General features: G+C 47.2%; 1 protein-coding gene across 12 annotated transcripts in view; it reads right to left on the reverse strand.

Annotated features, from left to right (window-relative positions):
- Positions 1–16,243, reverse strand: part of LOC118365229 (supervillin-like) — a 31,472-nt gene that overhangs the window by 2,251 nt on the left and 12,978 nt on the right. For 9 of the 12 annotated variants that reach the window (XM_035747263.2, XM_052490823.1, XM_052490819.1 and 6 more), the window contains 24 exons: positions 15,732–15,793; positions 14,526–14,674; positions 13,018–13,252; positions 11,952–12,463; positions 11,406–11,454; positions 10,137–10,187; positions 9,858–9,920; positions 9,595–9,669; positions 9,339–9,495; positions 9,126–9,236; positions 8,951–9,031; positions 8,595–8,796; positions 8,187–8,359; positions 7,804–7,959; positions 7,543–7,679; positions 7,136–7,283; positions 6,045–6,190; positions 5,616–5,791; positions 5,389–5,527; positions 4,572–5,033; positions 4,238–4,340; positions 3,913–4,120; positions 3,668–3,801; positions 774–929 (listed from right to left, as the gene is read on the reverse strand). In XM_035747263.2, the coding sequence (XP_035603156.1) occupies positions 774–929; positions 3,668–3,801; positions 3,913–4,120; positions 4,238–4,340; positions 4,572–5,033; positions 5,389–5,527; positions 5,616–5,791; positions 6,045–6,190; positions 7,136–7,283; positions 7,543–7,679; positions 7,804–7,959; positions 8,187–8,359; positions 8,595–8,796; positions 8,951–9,031; positions 9,126–9,236; positions 9,339–9,495; positions 9,595–9,669; positions 9,858–9,920; positions 10,137–10,187; positions 11,406–11,454; positions 11,952–12,463; positions 13,018–13,252; positions 14,526–14,674; positions 15,732–15,793 (3,885 nt within the window). The remainder of the gene's footprint in view (positions 1–773; positions 930–3,667; positions 3,802–3,912; positions 4,121–4,237; positions 4,341–4,571; positions 5,034–5,388; positions 5,528–5,615; positions 5,792–6,044; positions 6,191–7,135; positions 7,284–7,542; positions 7,680–7,803; positions 7,960–8,186; positions 8,360–8,594; positions 8,797–8,950; positions 9,032–9,125; positions 9,237–9,338; positions 9,496–9,594; positions 9,670–9,857; positions 9,921–10,136; positions 10,188–11,405; positions 11,455–11,951; positions 12,464–13,017; positions 13,253–14,525; positions 14,675–15,731; positions 15,794–16,243) is intronic. The other 3 variants (XM_052490820.1, XM_052490821.1, XM_052490822.1) reach the window with 3 other exon arrangements.

Genomic DNA, 16,243 nt, shown 5'->3' on the forward strand with positions numbered 1-16,243 from the left:
ATGCAACCACTGCACCACAGCAGAACCTGAGACGGAGCTGCATTTCCTGACAAAATGTTTAGAAAAAATGTAAAACAATTAGAGTGTAATTGCCCCAAATTTAAAACCCTTATTCAAGGTTTCAAAGACCTCTCTGATGAGAATAGGCTACCTGTCCTGTTGGGCGAGGACGCGGAGAGCTGTGGGTTGGCAGCGCACTACATTGCTGCCTGCAATAAGATGAGGGACCGTGTCTGACAGACCAATCAATGTCCTCAACATGTCCTCAACTGTATGCTTATTTTTATTGTTGAATGTATGGTTATTTTGACCGTTGGTTATTGTTGTTCCGTTGACAACTTTGATTCTTCTTATTTTAATATTGTAAATATCCTAAATACATTTTGGCAATATGTACATTGTTACGTCATGCCAATAAAGCAAATTGAGAGAGAGGAGAGGGAGCGTTAGAGAGAGAGAGAGTGAGGGAGGGAGGGGCCAGAGAGAGAGAGAGAGAGAGAGAGAGAGAGAGAGAGAGAGAGAGAGAGAGAGAGAGAGGAGAGAGAGAGAGAGACAGAGAGAGGGAGGGAGGGGCCAGAGAGAGAGTTAGAGAGAGAGGGAGAGAGGGAGAGAGGGAGAGAGAGAGAGGGGCAGAGAAACAGTGAGAAAGGGAAAGAAAAGGAGGGATACTAGGTGAGTGTTTTGTACTTCAAGTCCCTGTGATAAAAATGGAAGTTTTGTTTATGAGTGCCTGAGTGCATACATGTGTGTTTGGGCATTGAGCAGACACTCACCTGGCTGTGGCACAAAGTACAGGCTCTCCTGGACAAAGGGCATCGCCATGACAACCCCTGGCAACCGGGCAGGGCTCTGCAGCTCCTCCCCCTGGAAGGTTCCGGAATGGGTGCTCAGATGGAAGAGGCGTGGCGTGAAGTTATACTTCCCTGGATCTGAGCGATAACAACCCACAGAATCTCATCACATCAACCTCTCAAACTTTCAGCACTTAGAGAAGTTCAGCTACTTTATACCTTCTGTATTAGTCATTTGTGTGTTCATTGTCCAAACAGAAATGACAAGATTATGTTATAATTCTGTAATTGCATCAAAGGGTTGTTTAATGCAACAGAATAAGGGGTTGTTAGAACTCTCATCTGTGTGTGTTGTACTGAGGATGGGCCTCTGGAAGATTTACGATGTCTTTGGGTGATACCGCATTCCAGAGCATGAGTTAATGTTTCTGTTCTATAAGGTACCAGGGGGAGATGACCCCAGGGACAGACCCTGGTCTCTACAGAATGAGATATTGTCTGCTGTGAATTCTAAGTATATTTCATACTAGTCTTAACCTTGTGACCCATTCCATACATCTGTTGTTTGTCATGTAGCCTGAAGGGGGTGTATCTTGGCTATAAAAAGACCTTTGTACTTTTGTCTCGAGGCTCTCAACGAATCATCTGAGGGTGATTCGTCGACCAGTCATCATTATCGTAGAGCACTCAATCAATTCACTTTATATGTGTGTGTTGTATTGACCTGCTCTCTTACTAATAGGTGAATTAAGACTTAGTTTAAGTACAACTCTTACTTGTGTGATAAGTTTGTCTCTCCTCATTTGATAGCAAAGAAATTAACTACCACATCATTTAAAAAGAAGACATTTGGGCTTTGATATCTGTTCAGGTTATTCTGAACTTTCAGGTATTCCGTTAAATACAGTGCCGTGAAAAGGTATTTGCCCCATCGGTCATTTTCTCTACTTTTGCATATTATATTATTGAATGTAATCAGATCTTCTACCAAAACCCAATATTAGATAAAGGGAACCTGAGTTTTCAAATAACAAAAAAATGGTATACTTATTGTATATATTTAATGAACGAAGTTATGCAACACCCAATTCCTTTCTGTGAATAAGTAATTGCCCCCTTACACTCAATAACTGGCTGTGCCACCTTTAGCTGCGATGACTTCAACCAAATACTTCCTGTAGTTGTTAATCAGTCTTTCACATCGCTGTGGAGGAATTTTGGCCCACTCTTCCATGCAGACCTTCTTTAACTCAGCAAAATTTGTGGGTTTTTAAGCATGAACTGCTCGTTTCAAGTCCTGCCACAACATCTCAACTGGGATTAGGTCTGGACTTTGACTAAGGCCATTTCAAAACTTCAAATGTGTTGCTTTTTAGCCATTTTCAGGTAGACTTGATTGTGTGCTTTGGATCATTGTCTTGCTGCATGACCCATCTGCACTTCAGCTACAGCTCACCGATGGATGGCCTGAATGACTGCATGGGAACTCTATTCCACATCTGATGCACGCAGTAGAATAAGATTTGAAAAGCGGGTAAAAACACACCTTATGGAACAACGGGGACTGTGAAGAGACACACACAAAAAGGTACAGACCCATGCATACGCACACATTGTGACATTGTTGTATGGTGGTACTGAACATTTTGTGTTGTGGATATGTGGTGGTGTAGGGATGTTATATGATGTCGTGTTTTATCTTTAACTCACTCAGTACAAACATAGTTCACTGTTTTATCTTCTGTTTTATATATGTCATGTGGGTGCTTTGGTGTGTTTGGTCTGCCTTGGCAGCAGCTAATGGGGTTCCCGAATAAAATACAAATGTCGTCCACAAAGTTGACTACATTTTGCCAAAAAGCACCTGGATGATCAGCAAGACTCTCGGAAGAATGTTCTATGGACAGATGACTCAAAAGTATAACTTTTTGGATGACGTGGGTGCCGTTATGCCTGGCGAAAACCAAACACTGCATTCCACAGTAGGAACCTCATACCAACGGTCAAGCATGGTGGCGGTAGTGTGATGGTTTGGGGATGCTTTGCTGACTCAGGTTTCTGGACGTCTTGCCTTTAATAGTCTCTGAGCTGAAGCTGAAGTGCAGCTGGGTCATGCAGCAAGACAATGATCCAAAACACACAATCAAGTCTACATGAGTTCAAGGCAACTGGGAAATTGGGAATAAACAAGTTCCGACTGGGAAAATAAGTCCTTCTGTAGCTCAGTTGGTAGAGCATGGCGCTTGTAACGCCAGGGTAGTGGGTTCGATTCCCGGGACCACCCATACGTAGAATGTATGCACACATGACTGTAAGTCGCTTTGGATAAAAGCGTCTGCTAAATGGCATATATATTATGAAAATGGCTAAAAAGCAACAAATTTGACATTTTGGAATGGCCTAGTCCAGACCTAATCCCAATTGAGATGTTGTGGCAGGATTTGAAATGAGCAGTTCGTGCTTGAAAACCCACAAATGTTGCCGAGTTACCGCATAGAAGAGCGGGCCAAAGCTCCTCCACAGCGATGTGAGAGACTGTTCCACAACTACAGGAAGCGTTTGGTTGGAGTCATTGTAGCTAAATGTGGCAAAACCAGTTATTGAGTGTAAAGGGTCATAACTTTTTAATACATGGGCATTGGGTGTTGCAAAACTTTGTTCATGAAATAAATGAAGTAAGTGTGTCATTGTTGTGCTATTTATTCACTCAGGTTCCCTTTATCTAATATTAGTTTTTGGTTGAAGATCTGATGACATTCAGTATAAAAAAATATGCAAAAGTAGAGACAATTAGAAAAAGGGAAAATACTTTTTCACGGCACTGTCTGTCAAGGTGTGTTTTCTTCAGGTACGAACAGGAGCTGAGAGGTGTGTACCTTGTCGCATGCAGTCATAGGCCTTCCTGTCCTGCTGCCCAATAGCGTTCCCAAACTCCACAGGCTCCGCCCCTTCCTCCACTTCCTGCACCCTCAAAGGGCTTTCACTGCTGAGGCCCAGTTCAGGAGGGCACCTAAACACACAGACAGCAGAAAGCACACATACCCACGTATTAATACTGTTTGCATTCCAACAAATGAATACACACAGAAGCACAGGAACACATCCATGAAGTGAGACTTACATCTGAGTGAGTCGCTCCACAGCCCTCTTGCCTGCCTCCCGGGAGCTGGCGTGGACCTTACAGCCATGCCACAGGTAGAGCGCCCCCTGTTGACTGTTGAGCAGTATGAGAGAACCTCGGGAGCGCAGGCTGCCACAGCGGCAGTCCACCTCCAACAGACTGGCCTCCTCAGGCAGCTCCCCACGCACACAGAACAGACGCCAGACTCCTACAGGACATAGTGAGATTGCAGTTAGGAACACAGGTCTACACAGAACACATAGACACACAACCAGACACACACCCCACCTAAATTAGAGGAGGTAAAGCCAAGGTAATATCCCACCTGTGTTGTTGGTGGTGTCCGCTCGGCAGCCTTTGTGGATGACCAGACCTCCCTGGAAAAGCTGAAGAAAACATGGAGGCTCCTGCCCCTGAGGCACCATCACCTTCAACAGGACAACAACAACAACACAGGTAGAAACATCAGTCAACGAGCCTACTGTACTCAACAACCAAAGGCATCCTTCTCAGCAATAACACTGGTTTAAACGCAGGCCTCTGAAATGCTAGGCAGGTTTAACGATAGACATCCTATAATTTGCATGTCCTATATGTGATTCTATGGTTTTAACTGAGGCTATGGGTGGTTTAAGAGGGTAGATGGAAGAACCACCCACCTGTGTTCCCTCATGACTCCTGAGGGCAGACGCGCCTCGCCCATTGATACTGGAGTGCCGGCCCTGCCAGATGAAGACAGCAGAGCACTCCCTCCCAGGCTCCCCGCTTTGATCCGCTGGGCTGAGAGTATAGGTCCAGCGGACCAGGTATGTGTCTCCTTCATGTAGCTGGCCTGGGCTCTCCAGCTGGGCCTCGCTGTCCTCAAACTCCTGAATGTGCCAGGTATCCACGGCAACAGTGCTCAGCTCCACCTGCCGCCCGTCCTCCAGGGGTACGATACCATGCCCCCTCTGAACATCCACCCCCCCCAGGACTGTAGGGACCGCCCCGTCCCCTGGCACCGCCACCCCCTGCCCTGCCACCAGCGCCTTGGCATCACACGCACACAGAGACACACACTCTAACTGCTGCTGGGGCTGCTGGGGCAGGGGACTCTGCTGGGGCCACACTGGCGTGGCAGTCTGCACAGAGAGACACAGTAGAGAGAGAGGAAGGGAGAGGAGAAATACGGTCAAAGAAGATCAGGCATCTTTCTCACAGTCACTCTGAATCTGTACAGGATGGGTCCTATTTGGCTTTGAGTCATGTGTTTCGCACATTGACTCGGGACCGGTACCCCCTGTACATAGCCTCGTTATTAGTATTTTATTGTTACTTTTGTTTATTTAGTCAATATTTTCTTAACCTTTTTTTCTTACAAGGTCATGTTGGTTAAAGGGCTGATAAGTAAGCATTTCACGGTAAGGTCTACAGCTGTTGTATTCAGCGCATGTGACAAATACAATTACGTTTTGAATTGATCTTTCTCTCACTAACCTGTGCCTCCTCCACCACCATTGCAGCGGTCTCCTCCTTATCTCCAGACCAGTCCAGAAACTTCTCCCTGAAGAGGGCTGTCTCCTTGTGCTCAGAGACACAGCCAAACAGAGCCCAGCCGGGCCGTCTTTCACCTTGCCTGTACACAAATCACACACATAATGTATCAATGAATACAACAGTATGTATTTAAATGAGGTATTTTACTATGTGTAGTGTGTACCTACGGCTGTATGCTGGGGTTGCAGTGTGTGGGGTCCAGTGGGTTGACCCTACAGTTGCTGTAGTCGTAGGGACCAGCCCACACCTGCTGGGCCAGCTGTACAGTCACACTCCTGTCGCCAGGGACAACATCCTTCCCATGCCACAGGTAAACCTCGCTGCCAAAGTCAAACACCAGGGCCTGGTAGAGAGACAGGGTAACAAACAGAGGCAGAGAGAGAGGCAGAGACAAAGAGAGACAGAGGCAGAGAGAGAGAACTATTCAGAGATCAGATACTATCTGTAGTGTTGAAAATCACACAAAAGTTGATAGATGGCATTCCAGTTTATAATCTTCGTATTGAGTTAAAAACCCATTGATTTATATGTAGCACCAAGGCAGCAATGGATGAGAAGCCACAGAAACACACAGGGGGATCCAAGGAGGGACTGACCTCAGTGGGTCCCAGTAGGGAGACAGTGGGGATGGCTGCCCAGGCCTGCTCATGGGGTACGAGTCTGTTCTCCACCAGCCTGTACAAACAGTTAGACTCCACCACCCCACTCTCATACAGCTCATCCTCTTCTGGGGCTCCCGCTCCTACAGGGAACACACACATATACAATCACACATACAGTACACAAAGACAGACGCAAATGGTCACTTACTGGTTTCTTGCATACTTACTTTCTTGGTTTCTTACTTGCTGACTGATTGACCGACTTAGTTTACTGACTGACTGACTGACTCAATTTACTGACTGACTGATTTAGTTTACTGACTTACTGACTGACTTAGTTTACTGACTTACTGACTGACTTAGTTTACTGACTGACTGACTGACTTAATTTACTGACTGACTGATTTAGTTTACTGACTTACTGACTGACTTAGTTTACTGACTTACTGACTGACTTAGTTTACTTACTGACTGACTGACTTTATTAGTTAGTTTACTGACTGAATGGCTGACTTAATTACTTATGTTTACTGACTGACTTAGTTTACTGACTTACTTAGGTTACTTACTTACTTACTGAGTCACTTAGTTTACTTACTGACTGACTGACTTTATTAGTTAGTTTACTGACTGAATGACTGACTTAATTACTTAGTTAACTGACTAACTTAATTTACTGACTGAGTGACTTAGTTTACTGACTGACTGACTTACTTGATTACTTAGTTTACTGACTTACTGACTGACTTAGTTTACTAACTTACTGACTTACTTGGTTAACTTACTGACTGATTTAGTTTACTGACTTACAGTCTTAGTTTACTAACTGTCTTAGTTTACTGACTTAGTTTACTGACTGACTTAGTTTACTTACTGACTGACTTAGTTTACTTACTGACTGACTGACTTACTGAGTGACTTAGTTTACTTACTGACTGACTGACTGACTTAGTTTACTTACTTACTGACTTACTTACCTAAAAGGCTGTTCTGGTTGTTTTAATAGGATTTTCACATAGTTTGTACAGTTCTTATGGTTTAGTCTACTGAGTGACAGAGTGGTTGGTGACTAGTTCTAGTCCGACCTCCGTATTGTGTCTTTCCTCCCAGAAGGTTCCAGAAGTCAGAGGCCAGGCTGTTGTCAGTATTGACCCCCTCCTCTAGGTGGATGACCCCACAGGCCCGGCAGCCCAGATCCCCCTGGGTCTGGATCAACGATGCCAGCTCTGACGCCTGGACAGAGACAGCAGAAGACAGGGAAACATCATCACCAGTTATAACTGGCAACAATCAGTGGCTTCACATTGTGTTTAAATGTAAAATGTACTTCAATGGTATTATTCAAAAACCATATATGGTTTGAATTACAGACGAATAAGACGCCCAACGGGAATCCCTCATGAACAATACAAGCCAGGGATCTAGTTAGCCAAGGAATAGAGAGTAGACAGTCAGCATGTGATACAATGTGTGTGTCGCGTCGAAGTCGTACCTTGGCTTTCTCTGCTGTGTTGGCGAACTCTCCGCTCCAGAGGATGCAGTGAGTGGGTGTGACCAGCAGGAAGCAGTCTCCACTGTTCAGAGACCTGGCTGTGGGCTCCACTAGACGCACTTGCACATGATGCCAACCTGGCACCGTAGGAAACACACGCACATGTTGATTAGAGAGTTTGTATCCACACACATATCCACATATGCACATTCATAAACGTAATCATATGCACATGCACGCACACACACAATCTGTACCGACCTTTGATGTGAATGAGCATGAGGTTGCTGATGGGCAGGTTGTTGTTGTACATCATTGACTCTGTGGAAGTGACAACACGCAGATCGACATTACTGAAGTCCTCTGTACTGGCCAGACCTGCTAGAGTTGAGTCAGCCATGTTGGAATTCTTGGCCACTGAGGGGTAGGACAGACATGGGACAGAGAAATTAGAGATGGGAAAGTCAGAAACAGTATATAAGCAGATTGAAAAAGAAAAGAGAGAGAGAGAGCGAGAGAGAGAGAGAGAGAGAGAGAGAGAGAGAGAGAGAGAATGAAATATAGAGATAGAGAGAGAGAGAGAGAGAGAGTGAAAAATATAGAGAAAGAGAGATATCTCTCTGGTATATGTTAACGTCACTCACTCTTCTCCACTTGTGTCCTGTTAGTGTTCATGGTAGCCATGGTGACTCTCTCTCCCATGAAGTCCTGTCTGATGTCATCGCGGGCCGCCAGAGCACGCAGAGGGTTCCGAGAGCCCTGGGTCCTACGGGATGGACGCACCGACCGCCTGTGCTGCGCTACTTCTGATGTCAGCCTGCGTGCGCGCGCACACACACACACACACACACACACACACACACACACACACACACACACACACACACACACACACACACACACACACCACAAAGAGGCATTAAGACACAAACACCCACAATGAAGACAATCATACAACTAGATAGAAGTGTACATGTAAACACAAACACACAGCCACACACACACACCCTCCTCCCACACACACACACACACACACACACAAACAAACTCACATGGGTGTGTTGGTCTGGCAGAGGGCACTGAGGTCCTGTTCCAGGTCAGTTCCATTGGCAGCACCAGCACCAGCAGCGAGGGCAGAGGGTGAGGGGGGCAACACCTCCCTGTAGAAACCACCACATGTCTCCCGGTCATCAGGGGTCATGACCTCCTTCACCCTCCCTGAGGTCACCTCCAGGGGCGTGTCCTGGGGAGTGGCTGGGGGAGGAGAGGAGTAAAACATGAGAGTTACAGGTTTTCCACTTCATTAGGATGCTCAAAGCATCACTGAGAAAAACACAGGAAGTAAGACAATAAATAGACACGAGCGGTTAGACAACTCTTAATCTGAGGTTTGGACAAATCATCGTACTATTCAGCCTGTCCACAATGGAATCCAGTTTGTCCAGCTTTGCGTCCTCTTCCACATCCATCCCAGGGTGACTGGAGATCTCTGTTGAGAGGAGAACCAGAGGTCAGGGAGGAGGATCTACAATCACAAACCAGACACAAACATCTTTTCTCTTTTGTGGATGGGTTATTTTTACCTTCACATGGGCATGCTGTTGCTGTGGCTCCAGTTGCTGTGGCTCCTGTGGAGGGTCTCTTAGTGTGAGATGGATGGGTCTCGTGTATGTCCGATACAGGGGACACCAAACCTGCAATGGGACAATCCCACACAGGTCTGAGTGAGGGAAAGAAAGAGAGAACGAGAGAGAGAGAAAGAAAAAAAGGAGTAAGAGAAAGAGGGAAACCTTTACCTCTCTTTGCCATGCGTCCGGCCACAGTGTACTGGGCTGAGCCGTTGGCGGCCCCTCTCCCTCTGGCCTTCCACTGCTCCTCACTCTCCTGTAGGGTTCTCATGCGCTCAGCCACAGACGCCTGTGGCAGCTCCTCCTCTTCTACTGGTCTAGCGTGCTGCATGGGCAGAGACAGGGATCAGCGACCGTACAGTGACACCTACCAGTATGTGTGTGTGTGGCTTTGCGCGTGTGTGTGTGTGTGTGTGTGGGTCACCTTCTGTCTCCATTGGGGCTGAGAGAGGGTCTGGGTAGGAGAGGAGACCTCCTGGGCCTCATAGGAAGAGCTGGTCTGAGGAGGGAGAACAAAAAACGGACATGTGAAGGGGAACTACGTCAACATGTTTCACTGCAGTCTCAACACAACGCAAATCACAGCACTCCAGCAAGTACATTTAAATGGACTATTGAGGGGCAATGGCGTGCAATGGACACACTTCACACTCACGCACCTGAACAGGTGCTTGCACACACACTCACCTGATTGTAACACATGACATATTGAGGTGTACTGTTCGAATAGACAGAGGAAAAGACAGCACCCTGGGGGGAGGGGGGGAGGAGGGGAGGAGGATAAAGGAATAAGCCCAGGATTGGGTAGAACAGAATAGAATAGATTTGATATGACTTGGACGAGCAACATAAGTCAACAAACCAGGGTAATAAGTTTGGTTGAAATAACCAAACACAGAGGTTTTGTAGGCAAGAGGGTGCACTATGTAGGGAAATAGGCTGCCACAGAGCCAGCACTCCGCTTACCCAGCACTGAGGGTTGAGAGCTGATGCATCGTGGGAGATCTCACCGTCTTCCTAAAGGGGGCAGCATTGGAGCAGAGAGGGGGTGTGGTCGGCAAAGCCAAGAAAGAAAATATGGTGAGAGGGAGAGAGCATAGCATAAAAAAGAGATGGCAAATAGGAGAACGAGCGGGTGAAGAGCAATGAGAAACATCCACAAAAGGTATGAAGGTCTCTCTCTCACACACATACACACAACACAGAGAAGTGTCAACACTGTCCAGCTAAGGGGGCCGAATGGGGTCAAGAGGGTGTTCATGGAAGCCTCTCTATCTGTTAAGTCTAACTGTTAACATGTCATTCAGAGCCATTCAGCCCATTCCTGGACATTAGCACCAGCAGGAGCTGCATCCATATCTAAGTAACGCATGTTAGCCCTCAGGGATTGAATGCATAGTCAGGTATAGGGCTGGTGTAGGGCAGCTATGACATTCAAACACATACCATAGTAAGATATGGGGCTGGTGTAGAGCTGCTATGATGTTACGATGCTCCTTTGGTTCCAGTGGACTGGCAAAACTACCACAAACTCTCGTGTTAAGCACTCGGCTTCCTGAACCAGCCCACACAACATGTCCGTTCAACCTTCAAGAACAGATAGGAACAGCTAACTAATTCCTCCTTCCTGGCCACGCACGACGGCACCTTTTGAACTTTTTCACCTTTCTCTAAATAAATATACTATTTCGATATCATTTCTGGGCAGCGTGCGGACAGCATCCCCTCTTATCTCCCCTGTGATCGGTCCCCTGGTGACCCTCATCCTCCCCTCTTTCCCTGACTGACAGGTTACACTAAACCCGACTGGTTGCAGAGAGCCACGCCGAGGATTAGAGACTACAAGTGGAAGACAGGGCCTTTTCTCTGGGCTGGGCTGGGCTGGTGTGGAGTGTTACAGTGGGGCCAAGCCATAGTATTACAGACCCTGGGGACTAGGGATTGTCTGGGAGCCTCCTGTGGTGGATCTATCTATCTATCTATCTATCTATCTATCTATCTATCTATCTATCTGACTGAGAAGGATGTGTCCACAGCTGTCCGCTGCTCTGCTTTTCCAGGCTAAGACTGGATTTGCCCCATTGGGATTCTGAGCCTAAATATTCAAGATGCTAAACACAAGTGCAGACCCAAATCAACTATAAACAGCCAACCAACTGGCTCCGAAACACATGAGCTCAGTCCGTGTGAGATTTCCAATGCAAATCAGTGATGTCAGCGTCTGTCTCTCCTCACCCTGCTCCCCCTCTCCTCCTCTTCCTCCTCCCTGGAAGCATCTGACAACCTGCACAGAGACAGAGGGGAGGTCTAAGGAAAAAGCAATGCAAATCTCTCTCTTGTGCTCGTGCTCACTCACTCACTCACTCACTCGCTCGCTCGCTCGCTCGCTCGCTCGCTCGCTCGCGTACGCGCACACCTGAAAAGACGAGGACAAACCTTCCATGACACTTTTTTTTATTTTTAATTTTACCTTTATTTAACCAGGCAAGTCAGTTAAGAACATATTCTTATTTTCAATGACGGCCTGGGAACAGTGGGTTAACTGCCTGTTCAGGGGCAGAACGACAGATTTGTACCTTGTCAGCTCTGGGGCTTGAACTCGCAACCTTCCGGTTACTAGTCCAACGCTCTAACCACTAGGCCCCACTAAGCAATGTGTGTGCTCCCTCCTGCAGCACACACATTTCAATACACGCTCAGGGTTACAACATTCCAGCAGCGTTCACGCACAGACACGTCATTTAAAAGGCCTGTGTGTTAGCTCTTGTGTTAATCGTGTACCTGTCTCTCCCAGTGGTGTTCCCCGGGGGGTGCATCCGCCTCTCCTCCTGGGTGTGACCCTGCTCTGAGGAGGGCCTGGCTGGGCTACACACGGCCACCGTCTCCCTCCGGTTCCTGTTCCTCTGTCTCCAGGGGGCCGAGGAGGCTGGTCTCTCTCTACGAGGCACTGGTACGTTATCATGTCTCTCTGCCCTCCTCTCCTCCACCCCATTCCCCCTCCCCCCTCCTCCATTCTGGTCCTGCTGTCTGCCCTCCCTCATAGTGTCTCCGTCTCGGTCCCATTCTGGTCCTCCAGAGGGGCTCTTCCTCGGGATGCCTTTGATCTCTCCTGGCTCAGAGTCCCTGTGCTGCTGGGACGGGTCAGGTCCTGTGTTAGGCTCCACGTCGGCCCCGGGTCGAGGCTGGGCCTGGTGCACCTCACTGGGCCTCAGGTTGACGGACTGCTCCCGCTGCCGGTCGGCGAGGGTGGGGGACAGGCGCAGTGGGGGCAGCTGGATGGGGCCTTTCTGGAGCTGAGGGAGGACAAAGCGAGGAGAATACTGTCAGAGACATGGAGATGATAGATTCTACTCATCACAATAGTGTAAATTGGTATGAAAGCTAAGAGGTTACTACATATTTCTGAGTCATCATTTTGGACCTGTCTAGTTTAAGTGTGATTGAATTGGGCACTAGTGTAGTGTTATCCTCTGGACAGTGATATGGTCGACATTGGTTTGATACTGATCAAATAAATATATTGATCATTCCAGTGCTCAGAACAGTTAGAGGCTCCGTGTGACATTCAATTTGGGGTACATACACCTACTCATGCTCACATCAACATCCAGTACACACACACACACACACACACACACACACACACACACACACACACACACACACACACACACACACACACACACACACACACACACACACACACACACACACACACACACACACACACACACACACACAATCCGCATTTCTCAGTTAAAGAAAGACACACAATTGCTAATGTCATCTCAAATATTCCCTCTTCCACTCCTCTAAGGCTGTCTTTCTTGGTCCCACACCCACTCACCAGGCTGACCTCCTCCACGGTGATGGGCTGTGTGCGGTAGCGTGCCCCCTTCTGCCTGCGTCTCTCTGGGGGGGCATGGGGAGTGGCATCCCCCTGGTTCCCTGGCAGGGACAGCTTGTTGAACAGAGCCAGCTTCTCGCTCATAGTCAGCTTACTGTTCTCATCGTCCTCCACCGCCTCCGCCTCGGCCTGCACAGCCTGGGCCTCGCCTGACTCTGCTGGCTGGGGGGTGCTGCTGGGGTAGATAGGTAGGAGAAGAAGGATGGTGAATGGAAGCCATGGAAGAATAGTTCAAATAGAGAAACAGCCCTGTTAATTCAAATGCGGACTGACAGGAACTGTGGAACACAATGTGAGATATTTGCAACCTTTATCCTGTTAAATGTAATGGCAAAATGTAGATTTCTGCCTGAATAGACATACTCAAAATTGTATTTTATCATAAGAAGGTCATAAACAATACCTAGTAATGTTTAGACTGCGAGAAAGATTCAAATCTCACCTTACTGGTAAAGATAGGTATAGATTCCTGAGGAGCAGTCACTTTTGAGGACACAAACCCAAGTACACAGTAAAAAACATGAAATATTGTATATGATGTATTATCTATTCGACAAATCTGTATGAATAGGGCTTGAAAATATTATATGCTTTCTGAATATAGTACAATCAAATTGCAAAATGACTAACTGTAAGATTTCACCTTCCTTGTATCTGTAAAACACATATTTGTATGTTTGACATATTTTCTTAAGGTTTCTCTTGATTAAATAATCTGCCTCCACCTTTCTGGACATCACACAGGGTTCTAGCTTGGCTTCCTGAACTCGTTATGAAATCGCCTTTCATCTCATATTAATATTGTCCATCTATGACAAACAGAAAGTGTTTTTTGTTTCAAATCTATGAATTATTTTCGATTACTTTGATAAAAATTGGCTATAAATCGACATCTGAATGTGCTAGAGCGACGAACCCACGCTCTCCTGCTGCGCTAGGATCTAAAGGATTGCAGGCATATGCTTTGTCAGTGGCTGTGATGTGTTCAGCCAGGAGTTGATGGACCGTCGTAAGAGCGAATTAAATGGTAGGCGGGACATCCCAGCTTCAAGTGATGTCACAGCCTGAGACACAGAAGAGGACTAGGGCTACTGCTGAATGCAAGCCATTTCGATCTACGGTGTCCACACATCGATTTATAAGCAACTATGTTGGTCGGAACTGGTACCAAAAGCACGCTAGTCCCCTCTTTAGGGGAGTTTACATCTAAGAGGTATCATACCAAAAGGTCTTATAAACCGTATACCATAAACCGTATCACAAGTTTAATCAGTTATGATCTCATAACCTGCCTTCCATGTGGATTCCACAAGCCTCTGGGGCAAGGAATTTTGATATCTGAGAGGCCAATGTTTTTTTGCATACGGTCTCACATACACCTCACTGCCAACCGATACAATATATCCTTGTCCATTAACCACCGAGGTGTGACCCTTGACCCTGCTCACCTGGTGGCCACCACCACCTCCTCACAGGTAATTGGCTGAGTGAGTGAGCGGTGCTCGTTGCCGCGGCGTCCTCTGCGTTCATACGTGGCGCTGCCAGAGCGAGGCTTCAGAAAGGAGGAGGCCTCAGGGGCTGCTGTCTTCTCTAGCTCCTGCCACAGAGAGAAATAGGGAGAAGAGAGAGAAAAAGCCATTCATAACATTTATGTTGATAATTGATATGTAATATCTGACCATGACATGTTGCACAATAATGCCTTTGCCGCAGGTGTATAATCAACACTTAGATCAAACAGAGCATATAATGGTTGAAATGACTGAGAAATGACAAAAAATGTCCTCTCCTTTTTTCCATCTCTTTCATTGAAAGTCTCTCCCTTTCCTGGCATGTGAATGGCGGTGCAGTACTGTAGGCAGCGGTCGGATAGCTGGTGAATAAACCAGGGATCTGTAAGGTGCTGTGGGTGGCCTATGTAAGAAGGTAGAGGAGAGGGATAGAATGCGAGGCCTGCAGGTCACAGTGTAACCAGAGCTCCCTCAGCAGTGTACTGTTACCTCCCTGGCCCTCCCCTCAGTCCCCTCCCTCCTGGCCCTCCCTCCCCCTCCACCAGACAGCCTGACAGGAGCTAGGGGGCTAATTATTACCACCTGTTAATCCCTGTTCATGGCTTGATAGTCCCTGGCTACTTTTCACCTAGGTTTCGACAGGCTGCCAACGGCTACATAAACAATAAAACATTGACCAATGGGAGTAAACTAAGAACAGAAGGGTTCTCTGTGGTCTGGCTTCCTGATATATTAGTACAGTACTATTATACAAGGCCCTGTCTGAATCCGAGAGCAGCACCTGTTTGGCCATTCATACTCCTCAACATTAGCTCAGTGTTTTCAGTTCTGCATGCTCAGCTCAGCCTGCTGGCTCATCATGCGTTGGTCCGTGACTGGTGAGCAGCCGCCAGGACTGGTACATGAGATCTCTCTCTCTCTCACTCTCTCTCTGTCTCTCTCTCTCTTGCTCAACATGGGCTCTGTTGTGTCTGTTGATGTGCTGTTTGAGACATAAGCCCTGTGTAGCCCCCCTGGTCTCCATGGTGATGACCTTTTGTGATCAGGCATGGAGACGGACAACATGGTACAAGGGAACAGGAGGGGGGTCCTGGGAGAGGGTCCTGTTTCACAGCAAAGGCTGAGCTAGATGGGCGTGCTTACTTTAAACAAAGACATCTTGTCCGCCACACTCATCTTGGCTCTGTCGTCTGTCTTCACATCAGCTGGAGGGGGGAATACATGACATTAAATATATCCATCCAGTCAGGCAAACAGAGGTAAAATACAGTAAGAGAGTTAAGTACATGCGCACTCAAAGACACACCATGTTAAAATGTTAAGTCTCTGTCAGCCTGTCTGTGTCATCAGCAGGGATATCATTTTGCCATCACTCAACCTGCCAAACACATTAACCCCCTGAATAAAAAATAGGCAAACCAAAGAATTTAACAGCACCCAACACACCTTATAGCAAACTCACAGTCCCTGTCATACAGCAAAAATAGTTCTCCTGCTCATAGACTGATCCCCCTTCGTGTGAGGCCATCGCCCTGCACCTGGCCCTTACTACACTGTCACATGGCACCACCACCACTCTCTCTCAGCTGGCACCGCTAGCTGCCTACTTCTCCTCTCACCTGGCTTGAACTTAACGACCACACAGCTCATCCTTT

Source organism: Oncorhynchus keta, chromosome 32, assembly GCF_023373465.1.
Source record: "Oncorhynchus keta strain PuntledgeMale-10-30-2019 chromosome 32, Oket_V2, whole genome shotgun sequence".
NCBI classification, from domain to species: domain Eukaryota; kingdom Metazoa; phylum Chordata; class Actinopteri; order Salmoniformes; family Salmonidae; genus Oncorhynchus; species Oncorhynchus keta.